At 25.1% G+C, this 14,276-nt stretch overlaps 2 protein-coding genes across 2 annotated transcripts in view; one reads left to right on the top strand and one right to left on the bottom strand.

Moving 5' to 3' along the window:
* Positions 1-3,035, bottom strand: part of LOC129984624 (uncharacterized) — a 36,814-nt gene extending 33,779 nt beyond the window's left edge. Inside the window, exon 1 of the mRNA XM_056094546.1 lies at positions 2,985-3,035. The gene's annotated coding sequence lies outside the window, so the exon portion shown is untranslated. The remainder of the gene's footprint in view (positions 1-2,984) is intronic.
* A 486-nt stretch (positions 3,036-3,521) lies between these two features.
* Positions 3,522-13,985, top strand: LOC129984117 (tRNA (guanine-N(7)-)-methyltransferase-like). The gene is made up of 6 exons (XM_056093899.1): positions 3,522-3,701; positions 4,044-4,168; positions 6,080-6,264; positions 7,391-7,504; positions 11,141-11,242; positions 13,755-13,985. Exons 1-6 carry the CDS (start codon positions 3,619-3,621, stop codon positions 13,929-13,931), a joined length of 786 nt encoding a protein of 261 aa, XP_055949874.1. The 5' UTR covers positions 3,522-3,618; the 3' UTR covers positions 13,932-13,985.
* The last annotated feature ends 291 nt before the right edge of the window (positions 13,986-14,276 follow it).

Raw genomic sequence — 14,276 nt, 5'->3', positions numbered from 1 at the left:
TGTTCTGCATGTGAGCCATCCGAATGAGTCAAGTTCCATAACATCATGATAGGCGCAAATGTGCAATTCATCTATCATCTAAATTTCGCGGTGCCTTGACTTCACTTTTTTATTCTCTTGTAAACTACACAGATATTAAACAGAATCTCTGGTTTTTAACTGTGGTAGAAAATTGTATGATTTTATATTTGATCGAACAATGAAAAACTGTTTGAATTTTAGTGCAATTGGTAATTACGTGAAGAAAAAAATATTTGAGGAAACTGTTCAAAGTCGAGAAAAATGTGCACGACTATTAATCTGGTATCACCAAAAAACGAAAATTATTTCAGTTTTAAGATGGAATAAAAATTCTTGTGTTGCAATATTTTCAACAGTTCCCCTCCAAATTATACCAAATTTTGACTTTTCCCGCCAAAGTTTTGCATAAAATTTCAAAGAAAATTGCTCCGACGTACACATTCTTTCCTTCTAAAGTGTATCCTTTCCAAATGTGGTAATTATTTAACAGTCTGTTCTATAGAGTGCCAACGTATGCATACTTACTCACTCACACATTCGCGCACATCATATCCTTGACTCATGGATGCTATTAGTTTCGATTTGCAGTGCAGGCGAATGTGTGGCGGGGAGAGTGAGTAGCAAAGGGATGCGAGAGTATCCCAAGAGATAAAATCCTGAGTCATTGCTTTTCTGTAACAATCTGCTGAAATGACACGACCACCGTGGCGATTGAGCAATTATTTACAGAGTGGAATTACATGCTAAACAGAGTTGGGATGATAACAATGTTTAAAAACTAGTGTTAAATATTTGATTAAAGAAGTTAATAATTTGATTGATCAAAGAAGTTAATAATTTGATGTGTAATATTGTAACCTTTTTAGTCCTGAGATCCACAAACGTGAATCATTTGTGCCATAAAATTTCAACCATTTTGAGGTTCAATATTTTGACTCACTCTTACACATTCATTGTCATTATTAGTAGCCATGTCAACAACAAAGATATTAAACCAGAGTCCGTCCTCCTTAGTTTTCAATGATGGAAGCAAGTGGCGCGATTAAATATTGGACAGAGCAATGAAAATTAGTAGAATTTAAGACAAAAATTATCTTTGTTGTAGAAAATTATGCAAAAATAAATAATAAAACATTTCTAAAATTTAGGAAAAATTTGAGCTACAATTAAACTGATATCATTAGAAATTATCATTACCATTTGTTTAAATTTTAAATTGATGTAAAACATTTTTATGCGATAATATTTTCAGAAATTGTTTAAGAAAAACTCTAAAATTTATTATATATTTTTTATTTCCAACTTCATTGCTACATGAATGTTTCACTCTTTTTTTTTTTTCTGATTTTTTAACATATGGATTTTGAATCATAAAACTCTGTAAAAGCATAAAAGCGTTTTTTCCAACTCCTCTTTATATCCTATTTAACTTATATATCATGACCTAATTCCTGTTTATTAAATTTACTGTATTGTTTGTTTTATTTTACGATATTCATTCAATGTAATTTTTATCAATGTAACTTTAGCATTTTAAAATACATTTCATAAATGTTCTGCTTTAAAAGTATATTGCTCAACCTTATGTTTTTATTGGTGATTAAAAAAACTGTTGTTTAGTATCTAGGATGTTTGTTGAATAAAACTGATTTCATCATTTACTTTGACATTCTTTTCATGCTATGTTTACATTCATTGTGTCTAGAAAAACAAATGTCAATAAAAAGTTTTTGAGTTTTTTTAAAAAAGATGAGTGGAAAATGATTGAAACATCCATTTTATATTTTTTCAAATAATTATTATATGTATTTTATCTATGTTTTTTGTAATGTGTAAATAAAAATTATGAAGGTGTCATTTTGTTTTCTTGTCCATTAATGATTTCTACAAATTAAAATGAAATAACTGATTCATAAGTTGAATGGATTAAAAAATGGTATTTATACCTTGTACATTTCATAATTTGAAATTATAAACATAATTTATTCAATATATACAAATTTGAGTTTCATGTTCTTTTCTCTGAGGAAACTAAAAACATCAAAGTCTCAGTTTTAATAAAAAATCATTGCATAAGAAGAAAAAAAAGTAATAATTTTATTAGTAAGCTTCAAAATCTTAACTTATCTAAGAGTAATAATTACTTTTAAAAAAAAGATATGGGGAAAGTAAAGAATAAAATAGCACCAAATTAATTAAAAAGCGATATTAATTAATTATGCAAAAACAATAATTGCATTGAAAATACTAATTAAAATTTTAATATCAGAAATAAAATTTCATTACTACGAAAATTTGAAGAAAATAATTCAAAATATTGATTTCTTTTTTTTAAAAAAATCAGTAGTTTTTAATAATTATTCGGCTAGTGTAACGTTCAACTTCAATGCTTTCATCAACGTTATCGGCAGGCATCCCGACATGCGCAGAACGGTTGATAATTGAACAGAAGCGGTTTGTTTGATACATGTCACGTGATCGTGAATTGACCCCATTGCATCAAAATCCGTCCTCAGTTTAGAATGATGGAAGCAAGCGGCGCTATTCAATATTGTTGCTGTTACTTATGGCACATGCCACGGAAAAGCCCGCTGTTTGAACTCAGACAGCCGATTTAAGCCTAAGGGGGAGTGCCTCTTGTTTTTATCTTAGAGCCAACTAGGGCCAAGAGTAAAAGAATCCGGCCAGAAGACTTTTTCAAGGGTCACCCTCAGGCAGAGATTCAAAGAAAGGGATTTTTTTCTGTGAGGAAATCCAGACAAAGTCTAATAATGATTCCTCGTGACCCGAAAATCCCCTGAAATTAGGCCCAAGAGATATACCATTTTAACAGAAAGGAAAATACAAAACAACAAATTAGAAGAAAATAACCACCACAAAGTAAAAATACAATAACAAAATTAACAATATAAACAAAAATATCATAAATAGCACTAACGGAAAAAAGAAAGGCAAGAACTTACCATTAGCAGTCAAGGAAATTTTTAAGCTATCGATTGTGACACCCGCTTTTAAAAAACAGTAACGGTAAATTAGGTAAGAAATTGTAGGCTCCCAGCGCCATCTATTGAGTGATCTAATATGCAAGGAAAGATCTATTTTTATTTAAGCTAAAGGATTAATCCCAAACCATACCTTGTTTACTTAAAAAATTGACATTACAATAATTTCTTGGAAATTCATTTTTAATTAAATTTTTAATTAGGTTGTTTGATGCTTCAATATAGGAATTTTTATTATGGCAAACCCTTTTGATCCTGTTAACTTGTGAGAAAATTAGATTTTTGAAAATTTTAGAGTTTAGATTGGAATGGTAGAAAAAATTATATTTTTGATCATGCCTTATGTATAATGATCAGACTTCAAGTAATTTTTTTATTTCATTTATATACTATCATTATTATTGAGATAAATAGTTAATCATTAAAACAATTTCAACCGTGTTGTGACAATTTTTTTTAAATATAGTATTTAGTAAAATAATCTGGCATCAATCAAGAAAGCCTTTTCTTTTTGTTGACAAACAAAAAGTTGAAAATTGCGGCACATGTACCACTGCCTTGTTTGAGTTCAGCATAATTTTATCACTTAAAAAAAATGGAAAACGTTCACTTACCACAGAAAAGATATTATCGACAAAGAGCGCATTCAAATCCCATAGCTGATCATAATTTCGATTAGTAAGTTAAAAGCTTACAATTTTTATACAGACTTATCATTTTTAATTTATTTGTAAACATTTTTACCTTAGGGTAAAAAGTTGAATTACACTTTTATACATAGAAAATTAGCATTTTTCATTCATTTGCAATTGTTTTTGGAGTAATGCTATTTTTATTTTTTTTAAAATATTTCTGTAAAATTTTGATAGTAAAACATGTTTGTTTCATGTAAGATTTCTAAGATTAACATGAAGTTGAAATAGTAGTAAATCAAAGCAAAAGAAAAAGTTTAGCAAATAAATTCTTTCATGCAATTGTATTAATTCATACAGTATTACACTAATTTTAATTTTCTCTCAGCCCTTTGACTCCAGATCATATGAATTGGGCTCCTTTGTATCCTATGTATTTTGGGGAGGATTCCAAAAATTCTGAAGCCAAAGTAGAGTTTGCTGACATAGGGTGTGGATATGGTGGATTACTGGGTAATTTTTTTTTAAAGAAAAAATTTATCATTTTTTTTTTTTTTTGTAAAATGCTTATTATGTTTTTTTTATTATTTGTTGTTATGAAAAAACAAGTCTTTTGTTTAAATAAAGTAATTCTATTACCTTTCTTTTGTGCTTTTCAAAGGAACAAAGAAATAATTGTATAAATTGAGATAAACTTTATCGAAACTGTAAAATATTATATTTTCACTACTTTTTTCAGATAAGTATCCCCTATTGGAAAGAAGGGTTTTTAAAAATAATGTGTTGCACATTCTTTAAAACTTCGTTTTCTTTCAAACATAATTCAAATTCTTTCCAACGTAAAAGTGATGCATCATCACACATTTGATTTTGAGGAAAAGTGGAAATTTCATATTAAAGACCTGACTATAATTTTTTGGTTTGGTCATTTTGCCATGATGACTTCATTTATTTGTGGTAGATTAAAACAGCATTTTTACTATGACATTGCCCCCTTCCATTTGAACAATCCGGCATCATGATAAGCATAGATGTAAACTTTAGAATTTTAGTGCATTATGAACAATGACACTCTAAGGAATGAATAAAAATTATTGCATATATTATGACATAAATGTTGAGTAATACTGTACTATAAAATTATATTTTGTTCTAATTTCAATTATCTTAATGTGAGAAACAAAATTGTACTATGTATAAGAAGAAGATCGTTATTAAAAATATTTTTATATAGTATATTTAATATCTTATGTGACATAATTTCAGAATTTTAGGAGGTATCTAAATTTTATTCATATATTTATGATGTGAGTTGGTTGCAATCATTAAAAAAAAATGTATTAAGATTGGATTTTGACTTTTTTTTTTTCTTTTTTTTTACATAAAATGTCAGATATAACACTTAAGAAGGCTTTTTAGAATGAACTACCATTTGATGAATTCGGAGTTTATGTTGTACAAAATTAAATTACATTTCATGATTAATGGATGACTTTGTGGAAAATATTGCATCAGGACTTTTTTTTTTTTACTGTCCAGCGAAAAAAAAAAAAAAAAAATTAAACCATTTTGCAAAACCATTTGTATCTTAAAATGTTTTCAGAAATGGGTCAGCATTTCATTATTGCGATGCTTTATGAATCTATCTCAAAGAATCAGTTGTTGGAATTTTTGGTATTTTTAACACTAAAACAAAAATAAAATGCAGTACTATAATTTGATTTTTAAATTTTTCATATGTTTTTGAATTTAAGCAGCTAAAATAAATTGTATTAAAATAATGAATGCATTCAAAATAATGTAATAAGTTTTTAATTAATACTATATTTTATGGATAATATTTAAAGCAATGAATCTTTTTTAAATATTCTCTTTGCTTATGTATTTACTGCAAAATTGCTGAAGTGTGATTCATCGCAACATTTTGAGTTATTCATGTGCTGAAGATTTTTTGTTATTTTAATTTAAATATTGGGATAACTTATTGTATTTGATAAGAATAAAAAAAAATGTCATCATTAGTTTAGCTACAATCTTGCCAACCTTTATGATGACCATAATCTTATTCAGTGCTATTTTAATGTTCAAGTTTGACTACAGAACAAATTCTGCAGTTTAAATGCAATTATTTTTATGCTGTGTTCTTTTTCATTTCAGTTTTGTATTTTGTTATTCATATATATTTTGAAAGCTCGCCTCTTTATTATCATTTTTTTTACTACATATTGACTTTTGTGAGAAATGAAAAAACTGTATTACAAAAGAAGATTAAAAGAAAAAAAAGGAGAAAAAAATTATTTGTTTGCAGTATAAGTTTGAGAAGTAATATTTTACTAAGAAAATGTGCTATGTATTATTAAACCTTATTTATTTAAATTATAATTTATTACATACTATTTATGTTTCTTTTCTGATCTATTGTAGTTGAGTTATCACCTATATTCCCTGATACACTAATGCTGGGTTTGGAGATTCGTGTAAAAGTCTCAGATTATGTTCAGGAACGTATCAAAGCTTTGCGAATACAAAATCCTGGGAAATATGAAAATATTGCTTGTCTTAGGTCAAATGCAATGAAATATCTCCCAAACTTTTTTAAAAAGGGACAAGTAGGTTTGTTTTTTACTTTTTAGAATATATTTCTTTTAGATTGAGATATATTTTATATAAATATTTAAGAATTTTAAAAATATTTATTTTTTTAGATTTTGGAAAAGTGTGGAAGATAATAACATTTTCCTATATATTAGCTCTTTCTTTTAATATTTTATGTATTGCAATACTATATTGCATTGTGAATTCTTTTAATAAAATTCTGAATTTATTGCTGAGGTATTTTGAATAATAATTGTATGCATGGCATAATTGAACTTTTTTATATGCATAAATGTGTTATAAGTGTATTGTTTAGACATGAATACTGCATGATAAATATGATTCTTATTGAATATATTTAAGCTGCTTTTTTTAAATGAAAATTAAATAATAGAACTGAAAAATTAAAAATAACTATACTGCACTCAAATTAAAAACCATATTCTATTTTGAAAATTTCTACTAATTTCATCTTAAAATTTGGTTTCTGGAAAGTGATTTGGTAATTTCTAATGCTCTAATATTTTTTATTTGGATATTGCATGGCATTTCCGATATATTTGAAAAGGCGTCTGGTGTGCATGTACTTTCATGAGAGTTGATTTCAATAATTATATATATATATATATATATATATATATAATTTTTTGAGAGTTGATCTTATATATATATTAAATTTTAAAAATTATGCGATACAATATAATTTAAAAGTTTTTTATAACATAGTTGAAATTGTATTTAATTATAGGTTTGAATGTTTTTGATCTATTAAAACATCATACTATTTTAGAAATATAAAATAACATGATAGAAAACTTGCAAATAGTAATTAGTTGTAAATATTTTGGAATGTTCCACAATTTTAATAATGCTCAGTTTTGATTTGAATGAATTTGTGATTTTGGGCTTTTATAAATTGAATGAAAGCACAAAATTAAATTTTTCATATACTTCAAGAAAAGGGGAGGGGGGGGGGACTTGACTCCCAAAGTTGAAAAGCTAGGCAGCTGCCTATTTAATAATCATAATAATACCTGCATATATGGTATATGTTAGTCTGCTCATCTGCAATGAATTGGAAATGTTTATAATTTATAAAATTAAAATAATAATACTGATTATATTCATTTTATTCTTTAGTTGAGCAAGATGTTCTTTTTATTTCCTGATCCCCATTTTAAAGCAAAAAAGCACAAATGGAGAATAATTAGTACTCAGCTTTTATCTGAATATGCTTATGTGCTTCGCGTTAGGGTAAGTATTTTACAATTGTCAAGCAACATGCTCGGTGTTTTCAATTACATTTCCACAAAATTAATATAACAATGTCCAACATTTTATAAGCAGGTAACTAATGTCTTATCTAAGATGTATTTATGTCGAAAGATTATTGTTATGTTACTATGAATGAGAAGCTGAAAGTAAGTCATCATATTTATTAGAAATTGTAACTTGAACTGAACTTTCACCTATCAGATTACAACATAGTTATTTAGTTTTATTTGCAAATTTTTTTTCCTTGATGTTCTAAGAATAAATGTCTTTTAGTTTCAATTATTATATTAAAAAATTATTAGTTTTCGGTAATTTTCCCCCCTTTCAGATTCCTTTTATGTCCTTTCATATAATTTGTTTTATTTTTATAAATTGAATGAAAATTTTGAATACTAAATTTGCTCATTTAGTTTTCAATGTATTATCAAAATGTTTATTACATTATCACTTACAATACAATTATATGAATTCAATTCAAATTATAAATTACTTACAAAAAAAAGAAAAGAAAATCCTATAATTATTTGCAAAGCAATAATGAAATTCTATTTATTTTGTTTAAAAATTTTTTTTTCTTAGAACTATTTGATCAAATGATTAATTTGAAAATAAAGTCACTTGCAATCATATACTTTTTAAAGCTTCATAATAAAAATGATATTTTTGATATCTTCAAGAAGTTTAAAGTTGTGTTTAAAGATACAGCAGTAATATTGAGATTAAAGTTCCAACAGTAATATATTATTAATGTATTTTTTATGCATTATATCAATTTTGTATTAATGAGATATTTTTAAGTATAAATTAATATTACCATCATAATAACAGCTTTGCAACTAACAAATAAATTATGAAAGGTTACTTATAATTGCTCGGTTGTTAAGTGGTAATTAAGTATTATGTTCATTACAAGTTTATTTTTAAATATACTGTCTTTGTTGTAACTCTTACCCAGAAGTTACACTCAACCATCATATTCATATTTCAATTTGTTTCAGTATAGTTATCTTGGATTATTTATTAGTATACAATTATAAATGCAATATGAAATTATTACTTTAAAGCTGTATTGAATTATTATACACAAAATCATTTTATACATTTGTTTTCATATAGATTTTTTTTAAATGCACTGTCTCTTTCTATATTTGCATTAAAATGTCATATGTAACTGTACTCGTTCATATTACAAGAAAATTTTTTATTAAAGACATAGGTCATTGAAAAAATTTCTGAATATTTTCAATGCAGATTCATTGGTTTTGTTGCATACTAGCTGTTTTTAGTGACTAACTTACATGCTAGGATTAAATGTTGCTTCATTTCAATTAAATATTTTGTGCAACTTAATCTTAATAGCCTTTTCAACAAAATATTTTTAGGCTTCAAATTTTGATAGGTATAATTCATAATGTAATTTATCATATATTAGAAGCCTTATGCCTTTCTGTTCATTTTACTTTGCATCTTCTTTTTTTTTCTGCCAGTTTGCTTAAAATTCTTTAAAAAAATTTTGCACTCTGCTAATTTTATCTTTTAATATGTAATCTAATTTCTAACATAAAACAACATAAATTTGGCATTTTTTTTTCATGTTAATAATATTTTAAATCTAAATTTAAATATTTTACAGATTCTTCTCAGAATTAAATAAATATGTTGCTTGTTTTCCTGAAATTACCTTTGCTAGTAATGATTTGTGTTGACAGAAGTTTCATTATTTTTCACAATTCATTATTTTTTGTATTAATATCTATAGTAATTCAGATTAAATAATAAAAATGAAAAATATGTGCAACTTTAATACCGACTTTTATCAATAACTTTGGTGTTCCAGAATTTTTATGTTTTGTGTTATCATTTGAATCTGTTTAAATATTCTTTCAGAATTCTTATGTATCTTTGTATTTGTGTTGAAAAATTTGTTTAAAATATTTATTAAAGATTGATTACAAATAGAAAAAAATTAATGGCAAAAAATTGACATAATTGAAAAGGTAAATTTTTAGCTTTTAAGGTGATGAAAAAACCATGTTAATATTTGTAAAAATTATCTGAAAAAAAAAAAACTTAATTTTCAAGGTCTTAAAATTCTAAATAAAATTTTTAAAAAATGCTTCATGTTGCTATTTCTACTTTTTAAAATATATATGTACCTAGTTTGGTAGTTCTAGGTTAGATGATCAAACCTGTATAATAGCAGCACACACACACAACCTTTATTGTAAGTAAAGATAATAACTTTTCTAGGTTGCTAGAAGTTATTTCATGTAGTAACATCATTACATATATTTAAAAAAGAAATTGATTGTTTTGAAATTGATAATTGATACCTAAATTAAGTATGTATTTTAAGGTAGATATTTGAAACCTAAAGTAAATATGTATTTTAAAGATGGAAGTATATTCGATTTAAAATTTAAAAAAAAAGAAAGAAAAAAAGTAGAATTTTTTTTTTCTTTCTGTTTAATATCCCTTTATCATTCAAAGTTTTAAAAATATATATTTATTTTTCTTTATTAAAATTGAGTTTTTGGTATACATATGAAAGTTTGCTTATAATTCTAAACTTTATTAGAAAAGAGTAAATAACTTATATCAAGTTTTGATACCGGGAATTTTTAAACTGAGTTACAGGTATTCATGTGTGCCGAAAACAAATATGATTTTAACTTTTACTTATCGTGTCTTGTTTGGAAGATTGATTGTTGTGCTATTTTTAGCACTTGAACCTGCAAACTGTTTCCAGCAAGCAATATTCTCTCTAACAGATCATATTTTGTTATCTGTTAGTATTATTTGATTCTACTCTTTCTTAAATACAAGAAACAAGAATATTACATGTGGTTCCTTTGCTGTTCCAGGGGATAGTTAACCAATTTAATGTCCATACAAATTACTTATTGATATTCATAAACTTTTCCACGACTAAAGGTACTATAATGTTGTGTAATTATCCCCCACAGGAATTTTCGTATGAAAACAAATATTAATATTTTTTCCCCTTTCAAATAATTCTTTTGTTTGAGAAACAACCTTGCTGTCTAAAGTTCTTGATGTTTTATAATTCAGTTACACTAAAGTTAAAAAAAAAAAAAAAAAAAAAAAAAAAGAGAGGAAATGGAGAAAACTGTTTACAAATTTGAAAGCAGCATATTCAAAAACTTAAATTATTTCAGTAACAAAAAAAAAAAATGTATTGCTCTGCATAATATAACAACAAACTTTATTGTGTTTAATAAAAATCATATCAGCTATCATGATAAAAAAACAAATTGTGCAATATTCATAAAAAAAAAAAAAAAAAAAAAAAGGGAGAGAAATCTTTATTAGCTTTCTTTATTTGTTAAGAGTTAAAATAGTAAACACAAATATGATTAGCTAAGAATTAATTAAATTTTTCAATGAACTTTTTCTAGAATAGCTGACTTATTTTGGCTGACTTTTACAAAAATCTGCATAGATTTTCTTCATCTTATTCTTTGACATCTCCATAACACTGATACCATGGAGATTTCGATTATTTCTTAAAATTAATTCCTTGAAGGCACTTATTTATGAATTTTACCATAGTGACTTTGAAATGTTAACTATTATTTTTATTTTGTTTTCTAGGGTATTTTATATACAATTACAGATGTGAAAGAACTTCATGAGTGGATGGTAAAACATTTGGATGCACATCCTCTTTTTCAAAAAATCCCTGAGGATGAATTAGTAAGAATTTCATCATAATGCTTTATTCATTGGGCTGCCATTTTTAAACAATCTATATTCATTTAAAAGGAAAAATTATTTTCAGTTGAAAGCTCATTAATTTCAATTAGGAATGTACTACTTAGTAAATATCAATTGATGCAAATATGTTTGGGAACAAATATAACTATTTCTTAATATTATAGAAAATTATATTCTCTAAAATGGTTTTAAACATAATAATAAAAAGGTTAAATTTTTAATTTGTGATTTATAATTAAAAATTATAATCGAAATTATGATTTAAAAGTTTAAATTATTCGAAAAATTCATGAACTATAATGAAAAAAGTAAAAAATTTTTAATTTTTGAAAAGAGCTTTGAAGTTATGAAAAGAAAAGTAATCACTACATATATATATATATATATATATATATATATATATATATATATATATATATATATATATATATATATATATATATATATATATATATATATATATATATATATAATATACTCTAGTTGCAATTAATTTTATTATTTTGTTGAAATTTAAAAAAAAATGCTGAATTTAGCTTTACTTATTAATTTAATGCATACACATTTTTGATTAAAATTTGTAATAAATAAAAATATCACAAAGCAAAATCATTCAATGACAAATAAATAAAATATATTCTAAAAAAATTCTGTTTAATTATTCATCTGATCTTTTAAATAGACTTCATTCTAAAAATTTCAGTCCATGAAAATTAATTCAAAATAAAAAATTGTGTAGGGGATAAGATATTTTATTTACTATAATTTTTATTTTCTTCATGAAAATGAAAGAACTTGAGATAACTGTGCATTGCATTCAGAAACATGGTATTATAAAGTACTAAAATCTGCAGAGGAAAATGATTGATAAATTGAAGCTATTTAAATATTGTTGCACATCATAAATGTAATTCATTGGTGATTTAGTTTCTTAGTGACAACACTAGTGTTCAATTGCTTTGGGTTTAAATGTACTAACAGAGTTGATTGTGGGCGCAGATTCTCAAATTTTTATATTCTAAAATGTGGAATTGCCCTATTTCTTAATTGCAAATCTACAATTTTTCTCAAATATTGTTTTTGGAAAAAAGTATTTAGCGATTGATTATATAGAAGATTTTATGATCAAGTATTTTTTTGGTTTATCAATGAGACGGCAGTTAAAATGGCAGATTTCAAAGTGGGCAAATACCTAGTACTGCAGGTAGTTCAGTGGAAAAAATTTATTACTCCAAATGCCAAATAAATAAATTTAAAAAGAAATTCAAATTCTATTAAATATGAAATATTGGTGTACTACGGTTTATCAAATATAATTGGTCATGTTTCTACTTGTTTCATCATACTCACTTAGTTATTACAGCAAATATAATCATCAAAAATGAGTAAAATTGAGAAATAAAAATAATGCATTTTTTTTAAATTACAACCATATTATTAACCATTCTTAGAATTAAATCTGGTATTGAAATTTTTACTAAAACCAGATTTTCCAGTTCAAAGATTTTTATATGAATCCTTACATAGAACAATTTATAGCTTTATATTCAATTTTTTTTTGTCCTGTGAAAGCTTTTTTTTTTTTGAAGATCTGTAACTTTCATTGTTTTTTTTATATAAATTAATCACAATTGATCTTTCTTTATAAAAAATTTCATCTGATTAACATTTTTGAAAATTGTCTGCATACCTTTTTTTTTGATGAGTGAGTCTTTAATAAAAGAAAATGAATATTTAATAAAATTAATAGGCTTATGTTGAATCAACAAATAATAAAACCAGAATTTATAACTAACCAATCTGAGAAAGCAGGAAAATAATAATAATAATAATAAATAAATAAAAAATTGAAAGAACAGAAGCTTTTAGTTTAAAGCTTATAACCAGATCTGATCAAACTGTAGTTATAATATTTCTAAATTCAAAGAGCTAAAATGATTGCTTTGAATGTCAGATCAATCAATCAGTCATATACGTTATAAACTTTTATAGACCTGTTCTTCTCTTGCTTATTTGATTCATTTTCTTTTGTCTCTTCGCCCCCCCCCCTCCAATTTTTCCATTGAGAGGAGATTTCCAGGTTGGAAAAATATCGTAAAGTAGATGAAAAACGAAAATGCAGCTTTTTTTTTTCAGTGTGCTGCATGTTAGGAGTCTTAATGGCCAAACTGCCTCTGTTATTAATCTCTAATTTTTCTATTTTTCTTAAATATGAAAGTAGAGATGTAGTTCCAAGAATCATGAAATAGATTTGAATTATCAAATTTAGGAAATTGTTTTCTTTTTTTATAATAAAAAATATTTTCAATTGAAAATATGTAAGCTTTATTATGGAAACATTATATATATATATATATATATATATATAATATTATACTATAAATGTTAGGATATATAAAATATTACACTATAATTATTTTTTATATAATTATATTGAGATGCAGCATTTTTGAGATTTTTTTGATATTTTATGCTTTCTCCACAATTTTAGGCTAAAGATCCTGTTGTTGATAAAATTTTTGAAAGCTCAGAAGAAGCTAAGAAGGTATCCAGAAACAAAGGTGACAAATTTCTTGCTGTCTATGTGAGAATCGAAGATTCTTTTTCTATAAAAGCAGAACCAGCAGATTCTGATGGTACATTTCAGTCATCTAATTGTAAAACGTAACTGTCTATGAAAATAACACAATGTTTTGAAATAAATTATATGTATTTTTTTTTTTTTTTTATAGAATTTCATTTGATCCTTGCATTTTTTTAAAATGAATTATCTGCCTTTATTCATTCATCATAGAATTTATTATGCTAGATTATAGGTTATTGAAAACTCAAAAGTTCTCTTAATTGTGGCATTTACAGAAGATTAGGAGATAGGTTGCATTGCACTTTATTGCATTGCATTCAAACTATAGGAAACTGATTATCGAAAACTCAGTTAACAGAAAATATGTTTTAAAGCATGCCTCTGTTTTTCGATGGGGAAAGAAAATGCATTGAATTTACTCATATCATT

The sequence above is a fragment of the Argiope bruennichi genome, chromosome 9, assembly GCF_947563725.1.
Source record: "Argiope bruennichi chromosome 9, qqArgBrue1.1, whole genome shotgun sequence".
Classification (NCBI taxonomy): domain Eukaryota; kingdom Metazoa; phylum Arthropoda; class Arachnida; order Araneae; family Araneidae; genus Argiope; species Argiope bruennichi.
The sequence above is the reverse complement of the archived record's forward strand: the minus strand, read 5'-3'. Positions and strand labels throughout refer to the sequence as shown.

What these genes read in the sequence shown, in the direction of transcription:
- LOC129984117 (XM_056093899.1), top strand. Translation starts at nt 3,619, where the DNA reads ATGGAAAACGTTCACTTACCACAGAAAAGATATTATCGACAAAGAGCG. An exon ending in ACTTTTTTAAAAAGGGACAA is followed by an intron (nt 6,265 to 7,390) that starts GTAGGTTTGTTT and finishes TTTATTCTTTAG; the next exon opens with TTGAGCAAGATGTTCTTTTT. An exon ending in CTTATGTGCTTCGCGTTAGG is followed by an intron (nt 7,505 to 11,140) that starts GTAAGTATTTTA and finishes TTTGTTTTCTAG; the next exon opens with GGTATTTTATATACAATTAC.